This window comes from Lolium rigidum, chromosome 4 (assembly GCF_022539505.1).
Source record: "Lolium rigidum isolate FL_2022 chromosome 4, APGP_CSIRO_Lrig_0.1, whole genome shotgun sequence".
In the NCBI taxonomy this organism is placed as follows: Eukaryota; Viridiplantae; Streptophyta; class Magnoliopsida; order Poales; family Poaceae; genus Lolium; species Lolium rigidum.
The window spans coordinates 253,210,276-253,231,556 of NC_061511.1; the positions used below are offsets into that span (position 1 = coordinate 253,210,276).

The 21,281-nt window shown below is 46.5% G+C and overlaps 4 protein-coding genes across 4 annotated transcripts; 1 reads left to right on the forward strand and 3 right to left on the reverse strand.

The window, feature by feature from the left end:
• Nucleotides 1-2,272: 2,272 nt before the first annotated feature.
• On the forward strand, nucleotides 2,273-2,590 carry LOC124706032 (histone H4). Its single transcript, XM_047237699.1, has one exon. The coding sequence runs from the start codon at nucleotides 2,279-2,281 to the stop codon at nucleotides 2,588-2,590; it is 312 nt and encodes a 103-aa protein (XP_047093655.1). The 5' UTR covers nucleotides 2,273-2,278.
• A 4,058-nt stretch (nucleotides 2,591-6,648) lies between these two features.
• Nucleotides 6,649-7,314, reverse strand: LOC124650263 (ferredoxin-6, chloroplastic-like). The gene has a single exon (XM_047189808.1). The coding sequence runs from the start codon at nucleotides 7,306-7,308 to the stop codon at nucleotides 6,859-6,861; it is 450 nt and encodes a 149-aa protein (XP_047045764.1). The 5' UTR covers nucleotides 7,309-7,314; the 3' UTR covers nucleotides 6,649-6,858.
• Nucleotides 7,315-10,626: 3,312 nt separating this feature from the next.
• LOC124650264 lies at nucleotides 10,627-14,028 on the reverse strand. Its single transcript, XM_047189809.1, has 5 exons — nucleotides 13,743-14,028; nucleotides 12,670-12,802; nucleotides 11,926-12,555; nucleotides 11,684-11,792; nucleotides 10,627-11,085 (listed from the first exon to the last, which is right to left on the reverse strand). The coding sequence occupies exons 1-5, from the start codon at nucleotides 13,817-13,819 to the stop codon at nucleotides 11,060-11,062; spliced, it is 975 nt and encodes a 324-aa protein (XP_047045765.1). The 5' UTR covers nucleotides 13,820-14,028; the 3' UTR covers nucleotides 10,627-11,059.
• Nucleotides 14,029-16,199: 2,171 nt separating this feature from the next.
• Nucleotides 16,200-20,077, reverse strand: LOC124648602 (serine carboxypeptidase-like 11). Its single transcript, XM_047188332.1, has 13 exons — nucleotides 19,917-20,077; nucleotides 19,671-19,816; nucleotides 18,993-19,195; nucleotides 18,803-18,905; nucleotides 18,678-18,715; nucleotides 18,454-18,555; nucleotides 17,931-18,014; nucleotides 17,576-17,728; nucleotides 17,178-17,249; nucleotides 16,952-17,073; nucleotides 16,664-16,777; nucleotides 16,498-16,543; nucleotides 16,200-16,289 (listed from the first exon to the last, which is right to left on the reverse strand). Exons 1-13 carry the CDS (start codon nucleotides 20,075-20,077, stop codon nucleotides 16,206-16,208), a joined length of 1,428 nt encoding a protein of 475 aa, XP_047044288.1. The 3' UTR covers nucleotides 16,200-16,205.
• Nucleotides 20,078-21,281: the final 1,204 nt, after the last annotated feature.

The window sequence follows — 21,281 nt, forward strand, 5'->3', positions numbered from 1 at the left end:
GACTTTTTAGGCATAGATGCATGCTGGATAGCGGTCTATGTACTTTGTCGTAATGCCCTGATTAAATCTCATAGTACTCATCATGTGTTAGCACCAGATTTTGGCCAAATCAGGAGATGGGCCGTGAGTGAGATGGGCTTGAAGGATATACGCGTGGAGGATCTCTGAAGCGGCCTGACACGAAGAAGTTGGGCTAAATTGCCCGTGTATCTGTATTATAGTAGATCGCATCTTAATTTAGAAGTTAGAGTTTAACCCGTGCACGGTTAGGTGCACGCCTGAATTAGAAATCTCCCAACACCTTCCTGACCAGGTATAGGTCAGGTGGCACGCCCTTGCATCAGCATCAGACGTGCGTGCATAAGGCTTTGCGGGCCGTCGCTCGGAGGGACCAGGGCCAGCCGCAGTCCTGGGAGATTCCCGGCTCTACGGTGTTGCCCGTCGCTGCCCGCCGGTGGGTTTCTGACCGCAACATCATGATATATGTATGTGCATTGTTATGCCTTTTTTATTTGTCAATTGCCCAACTGTAATTTGTTCACCCAACATCTGTTTATCTTATGGGAGAGACACCACTAGTGATCTGTGGACCCCGGTCCTATTCTTTACATCTGAAATACAATCTACTGCAATTGTTCTTTATCGTTCTTCGCAAACAATCATCATCTTCCACACAATACGTTTAATCCTTTGTTTACGAGCAAGTCGGTGAGATTGACAACCTCACTTGTTACGTTGGGGCAAAGTTCTGTGATTATGTTGTGCAGGTTCCACGTTGGCGCCGGAATCCCTGGTGTTGCGCCGCAGTACACTCCGCCACCAACAACCTTCAACGTGCTTCTTGGCTCCTACTGGTTCGATTAAACCTTGGTTTCTTACTGAGGGAAACTTGCTGCTGTGCGCATCACACCTTCCTCTTGGGGTTCCCAACGGACGTGTCAACTACACGCATCACCATTCATCTATTCTCTCCTCACCATCCTCTGTCATCAACCATGAGCGATCTCTCTTGTCCATTGGACACTGACAGCGAGGGGAAGCCGCCTGGATGGCGCCATTGGTGGGATCGAGTTGCATCGTCCAGCAGCGACGATTCCCCGCTGCCGGCCAGCGAGGACGAATGGGATGACGACGAAGAGGCCGAGGAGCAGGCCGAGGAAGAGGCCGAGTAGGAGGAGGAGGAGGAGGAGGAGGAGGAGGAGGAGGAAGAGGCTGAGGACGTGGCGGCCCGGGCGAAGGTGCAGCCGGCGACCACCTTCAACGGCGAGGACTCAAATTCCTCCGACGAGGAGGTGAAGAGCCGGAAGCGTCGCCACCACGACGATGAGGCGGGGCCATCTAGGAAGAAGAAGTAATTAAGTTTGTTTGAAAGTTTTTATATGTAATTTTTATGTTTGTTCGAAGTTTTATATATAATTTGTTTATGTTGCACCACTTGAGAAATCTTTCGTTCGACGCGTAGAATTAGAAATTTCCCCTGAAACGTATATCGGGAAGATGAGGGTATTGCCGTAGAAATCCAGGCCTTTGTCGTCGACAGGTCTAGGCCACCAGACGGTTCCCGCGCTTTTCTCTCGTCCGGAGTTTCCGATCGCACCCCGGGGGGCTGGGGATGGTCTGAGTTCGCCGGATGGATGAAATGCCTAATCCGGGGAAACATGGAATCGGGGGCACGACTGGACCGTTTTCGTCCATGCAGACGAAAAAAGGCGTCCTGGAGGCTTCTCGGGGAGACGGCTGGATGCTTTTAGAACCACAAAATTTGACTTTGACTAAAGCCAAAAACGAAGTGTAAATAAAAACGGGAAGGAAGGAGTATGTGAGATGATGAGAGAAAAATCTGGAGACTGCTCAGTTCAAATACTACTACGTATGAATTTTTGGACGTTTTATCGAAAAAGTACGGCCGTATGGCCCTTTTATGTTTTTTTTTTCCCGCAAAAAGCTTCCAGCTGGAGCCTCACGGAACGAATTATTGGAGTACCGCGCCAAGTCCCCGCAACCATAATTTTCGGACCCAGCCCGCCAGGCGCCAGTCCCGCGCCGAGTACCCACAACGGAAATTTTGGGCCAATCTACCGCGCCCAATCCCGGCCATGTCATCGATCCGCGGCATCCTCCCCCGGATCGCCATCTCAACCATCCATTTCTTCCCAGATCGAACGGCAAACACCACACTCTCGCGCCCTTTTAAACCCGTTGCCCCAAATCACCAACCACCGCTCCACGAATCCCACTCTCCCTCAGCTCAGCTCAAACCAGCCACCTCTCGTCAGCCATGTCGGGCCGCGGCAAGGGAGGAAAGGGGCTCGGCAAGGGCGGCGCCAAGCGCCACCGCAAGGTCCTCCGCGACAACATCCAGGGCATCACCAAGCCGGCCATCCGCCGCCTGGCTCGCCGTGGCGGCGTCAAGCGCATCTCCGGGCTCATCTACGAGGAGACCCGCGGCGTGCTCAAGATCTTCCTCGAGAACGTCATCCGCGACGCCGTCACCTACACCGAGCACGCCCGCCGCAAGACCGTCACCGCCATGGACGTAGTCTACGCGCTCAAGCGCCAGGGTCGCACCCTCTACGGCTTCGGCGGCTAGAGGCCTCGCCTCCTCTTCGTCCGCCTAGAGTGCTCATGTAGTTCCTCATCTGGAGGTGTAGAGATGTTGTTACCTTCTTGCAGTGAGTGCGTGCCGGAATCTAGTAGGTGTGGTAGGAGCTCTTGTTTGTGCTCTCATGCATTGTGTTAGTTTCTGCTCATGTCTGATGTTACCCGCTTGTTATTATCAGTAATGAAAATGTTGGCTACCAGATCTGAAATTTTTCCTGTTTCTACTTCTAAATAGTTGTTTCGTCGGTGAATTTGTTGTTTGAGTGCATCTTGACTGAAATTTTGGATTCTCAATCTGCAATCTCCAGACCATAGCCTCTCTTTTGGTTTTGTCGAATCTGAACATTTTAGGATGCTGTTGTAACTCCTGTTGTATTGATGGCAAGTTGGCAACATGTGAATTTTTGTGAAGTTACTGCAATCCTGAAGAATGAAATCTTGTATTTATCATTTCCGTTCTCGATCCCTTCGTCACCGATGATTCACAGCAGCTTCTTTACTTGTTACATTACTGTACATCCAGTCTAAATATCAACCGACTGTCATTGAATTGCAAGCAACACATGCATCTATGTAGATCCAGCCTGGCCCTATTTCCTTCTCCAGATTTGCAGTCATTTTGGATTAGTTTATCCTGATAAATGTTTTTATTTTATCAGTGCGACTGAAAGTTTGGATTGTCAGCTGAAATCCCCAAACCACTGCATAACCTGTTTGGGTACTTTTGAATCTGATGTTACCTTCTGGTTGTGTCTGATCTTAGATCTTAACCTCTTGTTATCATCAGCAATGAAAAAATGTTGGCTGTAACATCTGAATTTTATTATTTGCACCTGCAATTGTGTGAGCATGATGTTGCATTTGATTTGCGCAGATGTTGGATTAGTTCACCCTATTTTTTTTTTTAAGTTCAGAAATTTCAGGATTACCTGAAATCTTAGACTAGTTTCTTATAAGATCTAAATCTGACCTCTACCTTATTTCTGAACCCTGCTTTAGCGTTGTATTAGTGCATATTGCAGCCCTACAGACTGTGTCATGACTCCAGAACCATGATACTTTTATCTGATACAACCCTTCTGAACGCCTTTGCCACCGACGATGCCGAGAAGCCTTTAGTGAATACGCTGCTGTATAGACCATCTGGCTGATTGTGCACTTGCATTTACTAGTAATATTTAGTAAATCTATGAATCTGGAAGCAAACGCCTGCAGTTCTATATATCTAATCTGACCATATTTTCTTCTCCGGATTTACACGGAAGTTGGACTAGTTTTTTTTAATATATGTTCGGATTTTGGTTGAAATCCTCAAACCATTGCATACCTTGTATGGAATCTGAACATGTTTCACCCCCTCCAGAAAGTATTGTGACTAGGTTAGTATGCTCTGGTTATTTCTTTCTGTTTATCAATGGCACAATATGCTTATACTTTTCTCAAGTTTAATTTCTGAAATGCATTGTTTCACGGTTTCACGCTTCAGGGTCTGGGCTATGTAAGAACTAAAAAGTTGGACTTCTGAACTCCTAACGTCATATTCATGTTACCGAAACAGTATGCAAGTAATCCCTCTGGTTGGATTAAATCGACGCGGAGCGGAACAAAAGTTTGTGTACCGCGTGGGTAGACTGACATAGATCCGCGTCTATTAAAAAGGTCCGGAAGTAGTAGATGAGAGGACACATAATTCCTACTTGAAGGGACCGGTAAGTACAAGAAGTTTTCAAGTCATCCAACATTGTTGCGTAGTTGGAATTGCTGCAGTCTGAACAATTGCAGTTTCAACTAATAAACCATTTTCCATCAATTATTGTCACACCTCATATAGCACGATCTCATCAAAAGACCAAAGTAACTGCCGGGAAGATACATCCACATAGCCATGATCATTGCACCACCGAAGCATATGTGAGCTAATTAGTTAGTTGAGTTCTTCCTCCTGGTGGGTGTGAATGATGCAATCCGCCTACGGGTATGAAATGCAGGTCAGAAGACACCCCTCGCCCATCTGGCCATCAGACTGTCAAGTTCCCCTGTTGTCGTCTTACCTGCGCATGTGGATCACGATCGGGCACGGCAAGAAAATGGCAGGTCCACCCCTGTGTTTTCAGCCGTCTCAAGAACGTATGTGTCATCGATGGGCCTCGAACTGCTCTTCTGCGTCTGAGCTTGTGAGCTTCAGCTTGTATCTGATAATATTTTGAATTTGATGTACTAGCTAACTCAATCAAAAGTCTTGAACGGGCGATATATTTCAACACAACTTACTCCGAAAGTTATTTCCATGGGTCGTGGTTATGTGAAATCCTAGCCCCATTAGTTTTGGTTTTATGATATTTGCTGAAGTATAAGTTATGTTGGCTACATTACTAGAAGGAACAGCCATCTAGGCGTAATGATCTAAGGCCCAGTATAGATGAACTGATGTAAGTAGGAGTACGCATCATAACAGTTTCAGTTAGTAGCTTATAACTGACACATAGATCACGAGTAGAGAAACACAGATCATGAGTGGAGCCACTTTAGCCTGAATCACTGTGTTAAATGAACAGTGAACATTATTTTAGACTAGTATTGGCAAGGGCAGTTATTAGGATAAAAGAACAATGAGATGGATCAGAGGACAGAGAAACAAGTCGATATCTTAGAGCCAAGGCTGCAACTGAAAACAACAGGAATAAAGGCCATGCTTTGTTCTCAAGTTTAATCTCTGAAATACATTGTTTCCACGCTTCAGGGTTTGCATATGTAATAAGAACTAAAAGGTTTAAGACTTCTGAACTCCTGACACCATATTTAAGTTACCATAACAGTATGCAAGTAGATGAGAGGACAAATAATTCCTACTATAAGGGACCAGCAAGTACAGCAAGTTTTCTAGTCATCCAACATTGTTGCGGAATTGGAATTGCTGCAGCCAGGAACAATTGCAGTTTCAATTGATAAACCATTTTCCATCAATTATTTTCACACCTCATATAGCACAATCTCATCAAGAGACCAAACTAATTGCCAGGAAGATACACCCACCTAGCCATGTCTAGATAACAGAAGGTAACCGAACAACGAATCCACCATGATAATTGAGCCACAGAAGCATACGTGAGGCAATCAATTAGTAAAGTTCTTCCTCCTGGTAGATGTGAATGATGCAATCCGCCTTCGGGTATGAAATGCAGGTCAGAAGATACCCCTCACCCATCTAGCCCTCACGCTGGCCAACTTCCCCAGTTGTCATCTTGCCTGTGAAGGTGGAGCACGTTCCGGCGCGGCAAGAAAATGGCAGCTCCATCCCTGTGTTTTCAGTCGCCTCAAGAATGTAGGTGTCGTCGGGGGCCTCAAACTCGTGCTCTTCCCGGGCTGGGCTTGTGAGCTTCACCTTTTTCTCTGATATTATTTTGAATTTGATGTACTAGCTAACTCAATCAAAAGTCTTGAACAGGCAATATATTTCAACACAACTTGTTGCAAAAGTTACTTCCATGGGTCGTGGTTATTTGAAATCATTGCCCCATATCAGTTGTGGTTTTATGAAATTTTTGCTCTAGAAGGAACCACCATCTAGGAGTAGCCATCTAAGGCCCATGTACAGATGTAAGTAGGAGTAAGCATCATAATAGTTTCAGTTAGTAGCTTAACTGACACAGAGATCATGAGTAGAGCCGCTTTAGCTAGAATCACTGTGTTAAGTGAATAGTGAACATAATTTAGGCTATTGGCAAGAGCAGTTAGGCTAAAAGAACACTTTAGATGGAGCAGGGGACATACAACCAAGTCGATATCTTAGTTCCAAGGCAGCAACTAAAAACAACAGGAATAAAGGCCATGCTTTGTTCTAAAGTTTAATCTCTGAAATACAATGTTTCACTCTTCAGGGTTTGCGTATTTAATAAGAACTAAAAGGTTTAAGACTTCTGAACTAAAAGTTATCAAAACAGTATGCAAGCAGACGAGAGGACAAATAATACCTACTACTAGAATGACCGGCATGTCCAACACGTTTTCAAGTCTTCCAACAGTGTGCTGTTGTTGGAATTACTGCAATCTGAACAAATGCAGTTCGGATTCATAAACCATTTTACATCAATTATTGTCACAATTCATATATCACGATCTCATCAAAAGACCAAACTAACTGCCAGGAAGATATGTCCCCACCTTACCACCTAGCCAACTCTAGATAACAGGAGGTAACCGAACAACAACGAATCCACCAGGATGATTGCGCCACAGAAGCATACAGGAGCCAACTAATCAGTAGAGTTCTTCCTCCTGGTGGGTGTGAATGACGCAATCCGCCTTGGGGTAGGAGATGCAGGTCAGAAGGTACCCCTCCCCCATCTGGTTCTCGTCGAGGAAGGAACCCTCCGACTGGTCGACCTCCCCTTTATCCATCTTGCCCGCGCACGTGGAGCAGGACCCGGCGCGGCAAGAGAAGGGCAGCTCCACCCCGGCGTTCTCAGCCGCCTCGAGAATGTAGGTGTCGTCGGGGGCCTCGAACTCGTGCTCCTCTCCGTCCGGCATTATGAGCTTCACCTTGTGCGTGGCAGATGCCCTGAACTTGTTCGACATCCGTAGGCCTGACAGGCTCGACGTCTGCTTCGCGTAGCCGACGAAGGAAGGGCTCCTGATCGCGGGAGCAATGGTTTGAAAGCTAGCACCTGATTTAGCAACGGACAGTCTTGGAGCGGCGGCGGTCGACATCTTGCTGATCCTGAAGAAAACCACAAAATTACGTCAAACAATGTGTAAATTTACACAAATAGGTACCGCTATTTGTTTTGCAACTATCATTGTCATGACATGAACATGGCACATGATCACCAATGCTTCTCTCATATTGTGCCAAGCTTAATTAATAGTTACCCATTTCCTACATGGAACACCCACAAGTGAAGTAACCCCATCAAAATTTCAAGAATGGACCAACCAGCATGAAACCACTTGCTAATGCATACCAGTTCAAATCAGAAGCCCCTGAAAACTTAGCAAGGTGGATGGATGCCCTTTTACAAAGACTGTTGTGACGAAAAGGCCTGCTTTTCATTGCATTTAGACTCGATGTCATGGTTCACCCATAAGTGGACAGCGGGGTTCCACGCGCAGAATCTATCCATCAGGCACAGATCCGGCAAGCGCATGAACCTGCCGGCCGCCGGAGCCCGACAGTGGAGCCAGAATAAGGAACCACGGGCGCGATCTACGGCTATAATTGCAAAGGACGCGGCGGCCGCCTAGGCAAGATCAAGATGCCCGTGCTATCAGTCAAGGAAGAGGAGAAGATGGAGGATCGATGTACCTAGACGGGCGGCGAGGAGAGGATGGCGGGGGCGGCGCGCGGTGATCTCCCAGGCGGCGCGAGGCGACGGGAAGGCCGGTTGGACTTTGGGATCGAGAGTGGGGGTCTGGGGGAGGGTGGTGAGGTGGTGGCTAGCACGCGCACGGCGGCTTATTAATAGGGGGATCTGCGCTGCTCTCTGGCCCTGCCCGGGACACGCGCCTCTTCTTTGCGTTGGGCCGTGGGTCGGGTCGCCCTCGCGGCGGCTGGCTGCTCGGGCGAAAGGCCGCCGGCACTGTGCCACTGCAAGACGACCAGCGCCATTTTCCTTCTCTTTCGAGAACACCGATCGATATAGAACAAAGAATTATCAGTCACATCAAACAGAGTGCATCTGGTGATTAGTTTAACTGACGGTGTGTGATGGAGGTCCAGGTTGTTACATTACGCGGCTGCTCTTGCTGTGGGGCGCGTCCCTTGGTCGGGCTCAGGGGCCGGAACTGGCACGGGTAGGTGAGCACGCATCCCGTGCTGACAGATGGGACCCACGTGGCCGTCAGGAAGAAATATTCCACGTGGGACACATCTCATGCTGACAGATGGGACCCACATAGATGGTGGATGTTGGCACCAAATCACGGTGAGACTTGGAAGCATCAACTCACTCAAACTCTATCCGATCAGTATCTCCCTCCCCTGCTCTCACTCAGCTAAGTAGCCTTGAGAGGCTTCCTTCTTTGATCGGGCCGCCGACGGCCGCTTCGTCAGATTAGCTGGCCGGACTTGGTCTTATTTGACGCCGGAGTAGTTTAGGAGTAGCTCTAGGGTTTTCTTTGTTGTATTTCGGATGGATGCCACGTTTTGGGCGCTTGCTGTGTAGTGAAGATGGAGTCTCGGGTCGCCGCCTGATCCGTGGCGCTCTAGGCTTGATGTTGCTGCTTGGACTCAGCTGAGCGGGAGGAGGAGCGGGGTCATCTTCTTCAATAAGATTACGGATGAGGATCTCTATCGCGTGCCTAGAAGTCAAGATTGGGAAGTTCTCCCGGCCGGCCGTGGTGGCGAGGGGGGAGCAGAATCGTCTTGGCGCGATTCGCTGCTACTTTGCTCTAGGCCGGCCTTGGTGGCGAGGGGGAGCATAGTTGCAGCCGGTCGCTCTTCGCTCCGGGATTGAGATCCAGGTTCGTTGGCGAGAGCGGCATGGAGCGGTGGAACTCCATGGTGTTCTCTTCTCTGTCCTGCCGTGTAGGTGTGGGGAGAGGAGGCGATGGAGCTACGACCTTCTCCGGTCCAAGATGGCCTTTGCCTAAGAGGTGCTACATCGACGAGCTCAACCACGCAGATGGTGTCTTCGTCTCTGCGATCTTCGGCTTGCATGGCGTCGCATCTTGACTATGTTCTGCTTGCTGTGGGTCCAGGTTACATCTTGCCGTGGGACGCGTCCCTTGGTCGGGATCAGGGGCCGGAATTGGCAGGGTAGGTGACCACGCATCCCGCTGACAACTGGGACCCACATGCTTGTCAAGAGGAAAATATTCCACATAGAAAGGAGAAGCAAAAGGGACGGCAAGCAAGAAAATGCGATGTGCTATCTATGATCAGTATTTCCCCTCCCCATCCACTGCTCTCGTTCAACTACAGTAGCCTTGAGAGGCTTCCTTCTTTCATCGAGGTGTCGACGGCCGCTCCATCGGATTAGCTGGCCAGATTTGATCTTGGTTTGGCGCCAGAGTAGTTAAGATTAGCTCTAGGGTTTTGTTTGCTATATTTCGGTTGGATGCCACGTTTTGGGCGCTTGCCCTATAGTAAAGATGAAGTCTCGGACCGCCGCCAGATCCATGACGTTCTAGGTTTCCTCTTGCTGCTTAGGCTCCTCTGGTCGGAGTTGAGTGAGAGGAGGAACGAGGCCCTCTTCTTCAATAAGATTATGGCATAGGATCTCAGTCACGTGGGGGGGGGGGGGGGGAGCAAAATCGTCTAGCCGTTGCTACTTTTCTCCTGGCCGGCCTTGGTGGCGAGGGGGAGCGTAGTTGCAGCTAGTCGCTCTTCGCTCCGGGAGTGAGATCCAGATTCGTTGGAAATAGCGGCATGGAGCGGTGGAACTCCATGATGTTCCCTTCTCTGTCCTGTTGTGTAGGTATGGGGAGAGGAGGCGATGGAGCTACGACCTTCTCTAGTCCAAGCTGGCCTTTGCCTAAGAGGTGCTACATCGACGAGCTCAACCACGCAGATGCTGTCTTCGCCTCTGCGATCTTCGGTTGGCATGGCGTCGCATCTTCAAACTCGGTTTTGGAGGCTCTTCTCCGTTTTGCTACTGGAGCTTGATGCTTCTTTGTCACCAAGTGGTGTGTCCACGGTGGCTTGGAGGCGTCCAGTGGCGACGGATCTTTGTCGAAAGGGGATGCTCGAGCACTTTGCCCTTGATCCTCAGCGTCGACGCCTTGAGGCTGCCGGCAAGCTGTGGTGGAGACATCCAACGAGTATTGTTTTGGGCCTCCTTGTAATTTGTACGTGCCACCTGGTATATGAATGATAGCTCCACCAGGGTCTTCTTTTGTTCAAAAAAAAAAAAAAAGCAAGCAAATGCAAACCGGAATGCCGCACCATACATCCCTCCCTCCCTTGTTCAATGTATTTGTCCATCTGATACGAGTCAACTCATCACATCAGGAGTAACATAACAGAGTTCAGGCTCAATAAGCAAAGAAGGTTTAAGCTCCAGACAGAGACAGATACTCCGAACAAGAACAAGTGGACTTTGATTTTCGCGAGAATACATTAACAGGGGTCGCTACAATCAACATCCACAGAGTACAGTAATCTTGAACTGGCAATTGTTGATCATGCCACATCATAGAAAATAGTACAGCACGATTACATCACCGTGGTAGTTTTCGACCCAAAATATTTTGGACTATTGGTGGAAATTCACAGCACGCCCCCGTATTGGGGCCACACTATGGAGGAGCAAACCACAGCCATCAGCTGCACACAAAAAAGTTGGCAAGCCTCTGCCTGGATCAGATGGCCATCCGAAGCGGCTGGATCCTTCTTCAATCTTCGTCGATCGTCAGGAACTATCACACACATTGAGTGGTGGGATGCACCACAGTGGTTGAACACAAGGGCACTCCCAGTCCCGGCGCAGACTGATACATACATAAGGACTACTGGTTGCAGTCACCTGGCATGCAAAACCAGCAAGCCTGCAAAATGGACGAAATCATCTCAGCGCAAGAAGCAACAAACGATACATGTTGGTTTGATGCGGGTAATGAACTTCTGCCATTAAGTTGTGTAAATATGATACAAGACATAGGATATCTGAGCAGTAACAAACTACTAACAAACATACATTGCTTACAGATGAACATTAAAGTGATAAACATGGCGTATGAAGAGTCTAATCATCATGTATGGTTTGGGCCGATCTTTGTGGTGTTCTAACTAAATATGGAGCTTATCTTCTGTGTTGTCTTAATTGAGAAAATGCAATGATACAGAGCAAAAGTAAAGGATATTGAAGAGGTTATGACCTTGGTTCTTTTAATGCCAGTTTTCAGGAGCTAAGTATATGTGATTGAACATAATGGACACCAAGAAAACAAAAAAATGTGTAAAAACAAAAAATCACCAAGCCCTTCCATTTCAATGTTTTCAGTTCTTCCGAAGTGTTATGACTTGGAAATATAGTGTCTTACATGAATCAAATATCTAGTTGTTCCAAAGGCATATGTTCAACCATAAAATCTGAGTGCTCAAAAAGTGACGAACAATTGCCGTACGGCACCAAAAAAAACTCACCAATGACAGCTACTGCAACCAGTAGTGATGTTGCTATACAAACTTGAGAATGATTGTAGTCAGATCTGCTTAATCTTCTCTTAATTAGCTCAGGCCAGCAATACCTAGCCTGTAAGGAGTAACAGCAGAAGGACATTAAAGGGTAAACCAATATACTGCAAGATTCTTTCAACTAACAACCTAAAACAACGTCTATAGCGCAATATGTAAACTAACAGAAAACAGAGAAGATGATAGCATACCCTTCCCGATGTACGTAGATTGAACGGAGGCAATATATTTCCATTTCTCAAGCCATTCATAGCTTCTCCATCTTTCCTCCTCTTTGTAAAGCTCTCCCGACCTCTCTTTGTAAACCATAAGTTTCTCATAAAACTGCGCCACTGCCTGCTCAGTTTGCTCTTGTAATGATGGTTCCTACCTACTGAATCATCATCCAAACTACACAAACTGTTATCACAATGATCTTCTCCACATGAACATTGCAGTTTGGATGCTCCTTCCACATCATTTCCTGAATATCTGAATTCACCTGACGTATGTTCTTGAGAAGAATGATAACCATTCACCATAGGTGTGCTGTCAGTCTTAAGTTCGGTAATTTCATCTATATCAGTGGAGTAATATGCACGGCCATCGTCTTTGCTACCAGAAAGAAAAGATGCCAGACCATCTCCATCCTGTTCACTTGAGTATGGATATTTCGGAGTTCTACTGAAATCTGACCTAAGATTCTTCAAGCTTTCTTCCACCTCGGAGATTTGCTCAGCTATAGCTCTAATGAATTGCCGAAACTTTAAGATTGCATTTTCCCTTGAATTTGACTTATTAGAGAATGCAGCTGCATTCACCTCCCTCTCAAATTGCTCCAACTGCGAGAGTTAGGAGAACAAGTCTTAGTAAATGTATAAAAAAGCAGTTAAAACAGAAACATGAATAAATGGACTGGCATGATCAAACTATGTGGAAAGCTCGATGGTTTGAACCTGCCACTTGGTAGTTCCGAGAGCAGTAATCACATCTCTCTCATGATGTATCGGTCCATGAAGTTTTGCATCTGAAGTATCGTCTTGTATAACTTTCTTTTCATGCAAAAGCAAGCGGTAGACACCCTCCATCCTATACAGCAACCCAACGTTAAATCCAAGTAGCATGGTCAGCAAGCTGCAGCACACCTTGCTTGCTGCAAAAAATCTCTCATAACCTCTAGGATAGCGCAACAATTCTTAATACCGTACAAGCTTAAATACTGCATAATTTTGAGGCAGCATTCGAAAAATAATACTTTGCTAAGATAAGAGAAAAATAACATATTTTCAGGTGCAATGAATGATTGGATTTGAAGGCATGGTGCATTCCTGCTTTAACTTCTTCCTACCAGAGAAATGCATATTACTAATTTTAGGTTCATCAGCTGCTTTCACACTAGCTGGAAGAGAAAAATTCATGGAATTCTTATATTGCATAAGAAAATCCCCCATAAAAACCACGTCAGTTGGGAGACCAGAAAACAACCTTAACTATTAGTTTCTTTATATTGGTGTAATGTACACTATTTTCACGATACAAAAAGCACATGGAGAAAAAAAATACTAGTAGTACTTCTGAAGAGAAATCCTACAGAAACTAGTCGGATTTTGTTATAAGGTAAGCTCGATCGAAGCAAAGACTTGCACCAAAAACCTAATTTTGCACTAATAAGCTGCTGCAGGTGCATCTAACTCAATAAGTAAGCTACAGAAACCTGCCAGTAATTTCCCTCAAAAAGAAACTACCAGTAATTTCGCTTTTAAGGCAGCCATGATACTTTGAGAATTCACCGAAATATGGGACCTAGCTTACTGCTGGCAAATACCAATCCGCACAGACGCACATAGACAATCACACCGAGAGATTCCCGAGCTCCGGAACTGGCACCACATATTCCTAACCCGCACCGAATTCTCCACAATGCGGCAGCAGACCCCGGGAGATTAGAGACCGAGCTACGCGCAGAAATCCAGCAAGCAGAGCATAGAGAAATACAAGAAGAAGCGGGAAGATTGAAAAATCCCCGTACCTGTCGGCGGAATCCTGCACGCACTCCGCTGCGGGGAAGAGCGGATCCGACTCCCACCGCCCGAAGCCCTCCGCCATGGAGCGGGATCCCGGCCCGCGGCAGCGAACGCCCCCGAGCAAGATTCGATCGAATCCGCGAAGCTGGGAATAGGAGGAGGACGAAGACGCACGCGTGCGCTGGAGCGCGAAGGGGAAATTTTCCGGTTGGTGGGATTCCTCCTGGTTCTGGACTCGTTTTCCGTTTGTGTTCCTCGTGTTTGTTTCCTCTTTCCTCTTTCGTGCGACGCTACGCCCTCTGGTTGGTCTTTGGTGGTGGTGCTTTGCAGATGAGTCCCCTGATAGTCTAAACAGTAAAATCCACCCATGGTGCCTAAACAACTTGCTACCCAAAATTCATCGTAAAACATAGTCGGTGCCGCTCCTCTCTTCCATTGCCCCAATGGGGTGTAGGTCCTCCGTCGTCGTAGGCCTGCTGCCGCCGGAGTAGGTCCTCTTCCGTTGTGTCACCCGCAAGATCTTTTGTTTTTTGCTCAGTGCCACGGTGCCCCCTTCATCCCAATCATCGCGTGCCCGACTACGGTCGCCTGGTGCAACAGTCCCGCTCTAGCATGAAGGAGCACGACGGGTGGGTCTACTACAAGTGTCAGAAGGATGGGGTAGCTCGATCTGCTTGATCCTCTTGAGAAATTTTGTGATTTTGACTTCTGTGGTGACAAAGTTTGGAGTTTGACTGAATTTCCGATTTGCATTGTGGAGCGCGGTTGTAACTTCTGGCACTAGGAGCTATAATATGTTTGTTATCTGTTTGATTACAACTATCTTAGAGGAGACGATGGTTTAGAAGCTCTCGGGTGGGCTGAGGAAAAAAGGAAAAAACTGAAGCCTAGACAACAACAACGTGAGGTACTTCCCTTGGACAAGATGAGATGCCGATGAAGCATTGGAGCTCTCTGCTTGTGGTAACGAGAGAAGCACTATTTCTATTGAAGATTGTAGTAGGTTTGGTAGCATTGCTCCATGTTGTGTTCATCAACAAGAAATGAACAATGCTGGTTTGGTAGATGTTGGTTGTGTTCTACTCCTTGTTGTTTAGTACTAATCTCATGAACAATGGTCTTCTGTTGTATGGTTGTGTTATGCCGGTAGCCATGCACTGATCTTATGTAAGGGATGCTTGTAAGCTTGTAAGAAAATGAAAATGCATCTGATCTTTTGTTACTATAAAGGCTAACAAGAATGAGTCCAATTGTTTCTAAGCTTGTAATAATGTTGGTTATCATAAGTGACACTAAGCTTGACAAGATAACCACCTCAAAACTGACAAACAACTTGATAGGTTTGTTCATGACAAGCTTAGTCTAGATCACAAAATTGAGCACAACAACCTGATAAGCTTGATAAGATTACCAAGCTTGATAAGATAACAACATGATAAGATTGATAAGCATAGTCTAGATCACATCACTTAGCACCATATCAAATGAGCGTCGAGTTAACTAGAAGTTCTAAACAAGGTTCAATAAGGGCTACTGCTAGAGTCTTGGGAGGACTATTGCAAATCTATCATTCCAAACCTATCATGGAGACAACACCGTAACCAAGAAAAAATAATTATATTCTCTATATATTACCTTCATTTGTATAGCTAGCAATTGAATATAATTCAAAATGAATGCATACACGTGGCGTATCGAACGTACAATCAAAGATAAGTGAGAGTTTTTAGTGCAATCCCAACCATAACAGACTAAATAATGTGTGCGATGTTTTGCATAAAACATAACATTGGGCTATGCTAAGGGCGAGTGAAAAGAGCTTAAATCACACTACCAAATTATACTAAATGTATGTTGCATTACATCTCTAGAGTATCCTTTCACACACGGTTCCATAACCTTGTGCGGTGGGCCGACCTGTCGTCCACCTTTGCACAGTTTAGTAAAGCATGTAGGATGTGCCATTTTAATCATGCAATAGCGTGCTCTATACTACTAGCCTAAGCTAATTAGAACATATATCAGGTTTTTTTTTTGCCTATATTCTAGTTTTGAGCATATGCTAACTGATAACTTGGTAAATGATGTATTTTTTTTTTATTTTTTTTATTGTTCAACTATGAATTGATACAAATGGAACATGTAAGATTGTGCCAATGTTATATCATAGCGTCACCTTCCAATTCGGCTATCATGTGCTCCTACTCCATATACTTGCAGGGAGTACTGGCATTATATTGGAACATGGACATGGGTGGCTAGACGAGCCATCATTTTCAAGTATATAGTACAAGACTATGTACAAGCTTGAAATATTGTGGAGTACCACAAATACCTATAACACTCACACAAGTTGGGACTAGCTTCATACTTTTGGGAATCTACTCTTACAAAGTTCACATAGATTAAGGTATCATGTCACACAATTGAGTACCCTCAGTACTTCTACAACAATCGGACACCTATAATCAAAGTGGGTCACAAGAAATCCAACGACTGAACATAGCGAATCCTCTCTCTGGCTGGTCCTCTGGTGCATTGTGTCCACCGCCCTATATTTAAATTATGCGGTGTTAGGGGCAACATCTGATTGGAAATGTAAAATTCCATTTATATATATAGAAATCTTATGTTTTCAACTGTAAAACGAGAAGTGCCAAACTCGATGGTATGTGACAATTGTGGATGTCATGTGGTGATGATTTATACACATTGAAATTGCAGGTATCTCGAAATGATACTAGAGGTGATATATATTACCTTTATAGTAGCGAACGTCAGGTTATTTTTGTATGTTATGGAGAATCTGCATACACATTACATTTGAAAAAGTAAGGAATTTTGCAGAAGTTTATACACGCGAATCATTATATAGAAACAAACAATTGAAATTAAAAATAATTATGGTTTTTGTACAAAACCTTACCCAGCAGACTGTCCATCAAGATGCCATGCCCTCCATTCATCTAAAACGGGGAAGTTGAGTGACCGCACCCAAGATTGTGTACCCAAAAATGGTACCAAAGCATCATGGTCTCCACTGTACAAGGGAACTAGATTAGATGTTAGAGAACTTAAATATGACAACTTGATAGTTGGCGATCGACATGAGAACAGCTCTTGATAAGTCGCACTTCGTATGGTTAATACGGAACATTTCCACGATAATATACAATTTTTATAGCACATAATTTTTCACCTTAAGAGTAATTACCTATATACCAAGACACGATAACCTTTTGATGTCACATTACGGTGATACTTTATGCTACTCATGATGTCTGGAGAATAAGGTAGACTATTTTGATCGCACATCACCCATTCGTCCTTGCTCCCCTAAGTTAAAGGAATATAGATGTATGACAACATGGTTAAAAAGTGTCTTTAAATCAAGAGTATGAATCAAAATAAATTATCAAGGAAGACACATTGTAATTTACCTTTTTGATTCCAAGTGATTCCCTAGTGATGTGCAGGTTTGCCCAATAATATGACAGGTATTTAGCATAACCCTGCTGATGAAACACTTAATCCATTGATACATAGTTTATATGATATAGAATCACAATTATCAAGTATTTTGGAAAACCACATTTTAACAGTGTCATTACTGGTCAACGTCTTGTCTTAACGAAACCTAATACGCCATGCAGATTTGAATGAAGGCTGTGTGCAGGAAGAAAATACAATAGAAAAAAAGGAAAGATAATGCTTGATCTTCCCACAGAAAACAAAAACAAACTGACACTAATTTGGTGGACAATACTTTTCAAAGTGTATTATGTCACACATGAGGACTTCAGTTTTTCATCGGTGGACGAGATTAAGATGAACTTACTTGACAATCCATTGGAGGGCGAAGTGGTGGATGTTTGGCTACTCTAGTTTCCTCCAATAGGATCTTTCTTTCCGTGGTCAGGTCAATATGTCCAATAGACACATTTGTGCACTTTTTATACAAAATGTGTCTCTCGTCAATTTCATCATACAGCTGCCGGGAAAACGTTAGTTAGTTGCTTCAATAGAATAATGAACTATTAAGAGGTGAGCTGGAATCATATAAGATAACCTAGTTGTTCTAGAGAATCACTAGGAAATAGCATATATTCTAAAAAAGCATACAATATATGTATTTTTCACAAAATTTAGTACACAAATAATGCGAGGAGAAGTTGAAGTCGTTTTATCCTTACGGCGTTGAATCTTCTTAGATCTTGAGCACAAGGTATGCTCCTGGGTTTGGTACGATCCTCCCCTTGGCAGTTCTCCACTATCGACTTAAGATAATTCACATGCATGCACATTGACATGGAGTTAAGTAACCTCATATGGGAAAATATTTAGTAGTTGAGAACCAACTTGAGGTTGGGTGGTTAGGAGGGTGGTTGTACCCCCAGCCCACCAGAGTTCAAATCCCAGGTTTGACATTTGTGTGTCTCATAAAGGCGGAATATTCATTCAGTGGGAGGCGACGTTCCCGTCGACAGCGAGGCGCCTGTGGTGACTTCGTCAATTTCAAGATCCAATCCGCGACTCAGTCTTCCGGAGGTGCTCATAGGGGTAGGGTGTGCGTGTGTGCGTTCATAGGGGTGAGTGTATACGCGTGTATGTGAGCGTCTGCGTTTGTACTGTGTTTCTCAAAAAAAAAAAATTTAGTAGTTAACTGCAGGATAATAAGCGATTGTTGAAGAGGTGGAGTTGTGTCTAAGTAAACACCTCGTATAGTTGATCTGGAATTATTCCGACTCCATGCAGATATGGCACTTTCGAGTCATCATCAATACTTTCTCCTGTACTCGGATTACCTACTAGATAGCCCTGATCATATTTTGATTTTGATCATAACACAAATAATGTTAGATTTGGGTTTTATCAGTTTATTTGTTTGTAGCATAAAAGGTGAGTAACTGAATGCATAATTGTGTCAATATTGGGTATACCTTCAGATTAACTATGGGCTTTATTCCAGCTTCAATATCTGAAAATAGCAATGTGTTGAAGTATGAACAGACTGTCCTAATAAGAGCACCGAAAATGAGTGAATGTCTAGATAATATGGCTCCACCTTCTGAGATTATCTGCGCGAGGAATGGAGCGATCTTTCCGGAGCGCGACGATCCTCCGACATAAAAAGGATTTGCAAGGTAATCTGGGTGCTCGGCGAACCACTGATCCAAAGGACATGCAAAAGGAAAACTAAGCAATCGACTGGAGCTATGTCCTTTTCTGGTATGTATCAAAGAAGTTTAACGTACCTTGGTGAGAAACTTATTGACCTGCAACGTAGAAGAGACATCTCCAACATCATAGCCTTTGGGGTTACGGGAGAACGAAAAACCGGCGCCGACGGGCGAATCGAGGAACAAAACACTCGCAGCCTTGGTCCAAGAGTAGGGATGGTACTGTAGGCGAGGTGTGGTGGTTCCATCGTACGGCTCAATGATGAATTTCAACGGGCCTGCACATAAAAAATTGCATTACTCAACCCAACGGAGCACACAAAATAGAGGTTCAGACAACTAAAAGTAGATGTGCCAGCCAATGTGTAGTCGACACGTAAAGGTGGCGTGACGGTCGGAGACTTGGAGTTTGTATTGCAACCGGTGTCAGATTATATATATAGGTGTATATGGGAAAATATGTGGTGGGTTAGCTATTTGAGTGATACATTACTTAGTGTGGTAGCTAAAATAGACAAGGAAAAACTCGATCATAAGCTCTACGAGGCGCTTTTGGCGGGGTGATCCCACCGGCCGTAGTGCTGGTAGTCGAGATACGGCTCATCGTCTTGGCAGGTTAGTTTGCTGATTGCGTAGTGCATGGGTTGAGTAATGCCTTAAGGATATAGACATTGATCGCTGAACCTCGTTACGGAACATCATCCACTCTCTGCTATGGTGTACTGGCGTATAAGTTCTACCATTCGCTTATACCTATCTCGAGCATCAACGCTTGGAGGAAGGTGCAGCGGTCGCCGCCGGGGATGAAAAGTAGGAGCGGGTCACGACACGGGTCGCCCTCCGACTCGATGAAGTAGTAGAACAACTCCGCTCCATTCTCCTCGTCGACGGTCACGTACCTGCCAACAAGCGCATGCAAGAAGGCGGTAATCGAGCGATCGCCATGGATCAAATTAAGAAGGTGCATATATGATATATGATGCATCCGTGCATGCATACCCGGTCTCGAAGCGGAACGGGAGCGTGCCGTCAAAGCCAGGAAGGCTGTCGACCAGCGTCGGAGCCGCGTCGGCGGAGCCGGAGCGGCTTGCCAGAGCAGAGAAGAAGCAGAGGACGAAAACTAGGCGTAGGGGCTGAGACACCTGCAATTGCGCCGCCATGCTTAGCTAGCTTCCCGATGAGTATTTCGAGCAAAGCCACGCAAGACGTTATATATATATGGCAGCTGGATTGGAACTGGAATCATATCGGATCGATCGGCGATCAGATCAGATCAACAAGTGAGACGACTTTCGTGGGCATCTCTATCTTGCGGCGTCAGCATTCATTCATGTTTGACAAACAAAAATACTACGCAATGTCTCCTGGTTGCTTCACCACGCGCGCGTCGGCATGGCCTTGGCAGTCCCAGGAATCCAGGATGTGCTTTGCATGCCTCTGCAAATCAAGTGGGCATTTTTTTTTGGCCTTAATGACTAGTTAACCAAGTGGAAAGAGCGCTCCTTTGTCGTCTCCTCCAGGCGACTGGGGAGCGAAACCCTAGCTCCCCGCTGCCGCCGCCTCCCTAGCCCTCTGCCCGCCTCCTCGTCGCCTCCCGAGGCCGCCGCCGGCTAAGCCGTGAGCCACCGAGGACGGGGGCGGCGAGGATCTATGCCTCTCAGGCTCCTGCATGGCTGTTTCAGAGGGAGGCCGCCGTGCCGGTCCCGGAGGTCACCGCCGTCCGCGCTGGGCTCCAGCGCGTGGCCCGCCGCCGTCCTGCTCGTCGCTGTTTCCCCGCCCCTCCCTCGCCGCGCCCGCGTCGTCCTCGCCGTGGCGTCACTCGAAAGGCGTCTCCGAGGTGACCCCAGCCGCCACCCTCCCGCGGGCCCGCTGCCACCCCCAACACCAAATCCCCCCCCCCGCCGCCACTGGTGGTCTCTCCGGCCGACCAACGCGTTGCCCCTGCTTCTTGGATCCGCCCCAGGCCTCCACCCCCACCCTGCTCGCCTTCTCGATCATCTTCCGGCAGGTGCGCATCCGCCGCAGCGCGCGGCCGTGCTCTGCCGAAGGCCCCTGCAGCTTCTGATCCGGGCCTCCCCGCGCGAGGCCGTGGTCCTGGTCGCCTCTGTGCTCCGCGTCCCGGAGGTCCGGCCGTCGATCCCGGCCCCGGGAGCGCTGCTCTGTGCCCCCTGCCCTCCGCACCGGCGTCGCACTTCTTGGCCCCGTGGCTTGGCCAGGCCTCGTGCTTCTCCTCTTGGTGGTTGTGGCCCGCCCATCTGGGCCCTGCACCGACTGCAGGTATGGAGCTGCGGTACAGATTCTTGCTCTATGCCTTGCTGGTGAGGCTGCAATGCAGCTTCAGCTTGGTGTGGCCTCGACTGTGGA

What these genes read in the sequence shown, in the direction of transcription:
- LOC124706032 (XM_047237699.1), top strand. Translation starts at nt 2,279, where the DNA reads ATGTCGGGCCGCGGCAAGGGAGGAAAGGGGCTCGGCAAGGGCGGCGCC.
- LOC124650263 (XM_047189808.1), bottom strand. Translation starts at nt 7,308, where the DNA reads ATGTCGACCGCCGCCGCTCCAAGACTGTCCGTTGCTAAATCAGGTGCT.
- LOC124650264 (XM_047189809.1), bottom strand. Translation starts at nt 13,819, where the DNA reads ATGGCGGAGGGCTTCGGGCGGTGGGAGTCGGATCCGCTCTTCCCCGCA. An exon ending in TCGGAACTACCAAGTGGCAG is followed by an intron (nt 12,556 to 12,669) that starts GTTCAAACCATC and finishes TAACTCTCGCAG; the next exon opens with TTGGAGCAATTTGAGAGGGA. An exon ending in GGTTGCAGTAGCTGTCATTG is followed by an intron (nt 11,086 to 11,683) that starts GTGAGTTTTTTT and finishes TCCATTTTGCAG; the next exon opens with GCTTGCTGGTTTTGCATGCC.
- LOC124648602 (XM_047188332.1), bottom strand. Translation starts at nt 20,077, where the DNA reads ATGGCGGCGCAATTGCAGGTGTCTCAGCCCCTACGCCTAGTTTTCGTC. An exon ending in CCGTTCCGCTTCGAGACCGG is followed by an intron (nt 19,817 to 19,916) that starts GTATGCATGCAC and finishes GCTTGTTGGCAG; the next exon opens with GTACGTGACCGTCGACGAGG. An exon ending in TGACGTTCGCTACTATAAAG is followed by an intron (nt 16,290 to 16,497) that starts GTAATATATATC and finishes ATTTAAATATAG; the next exon opens with GGCGGTGGACACAATGCACC.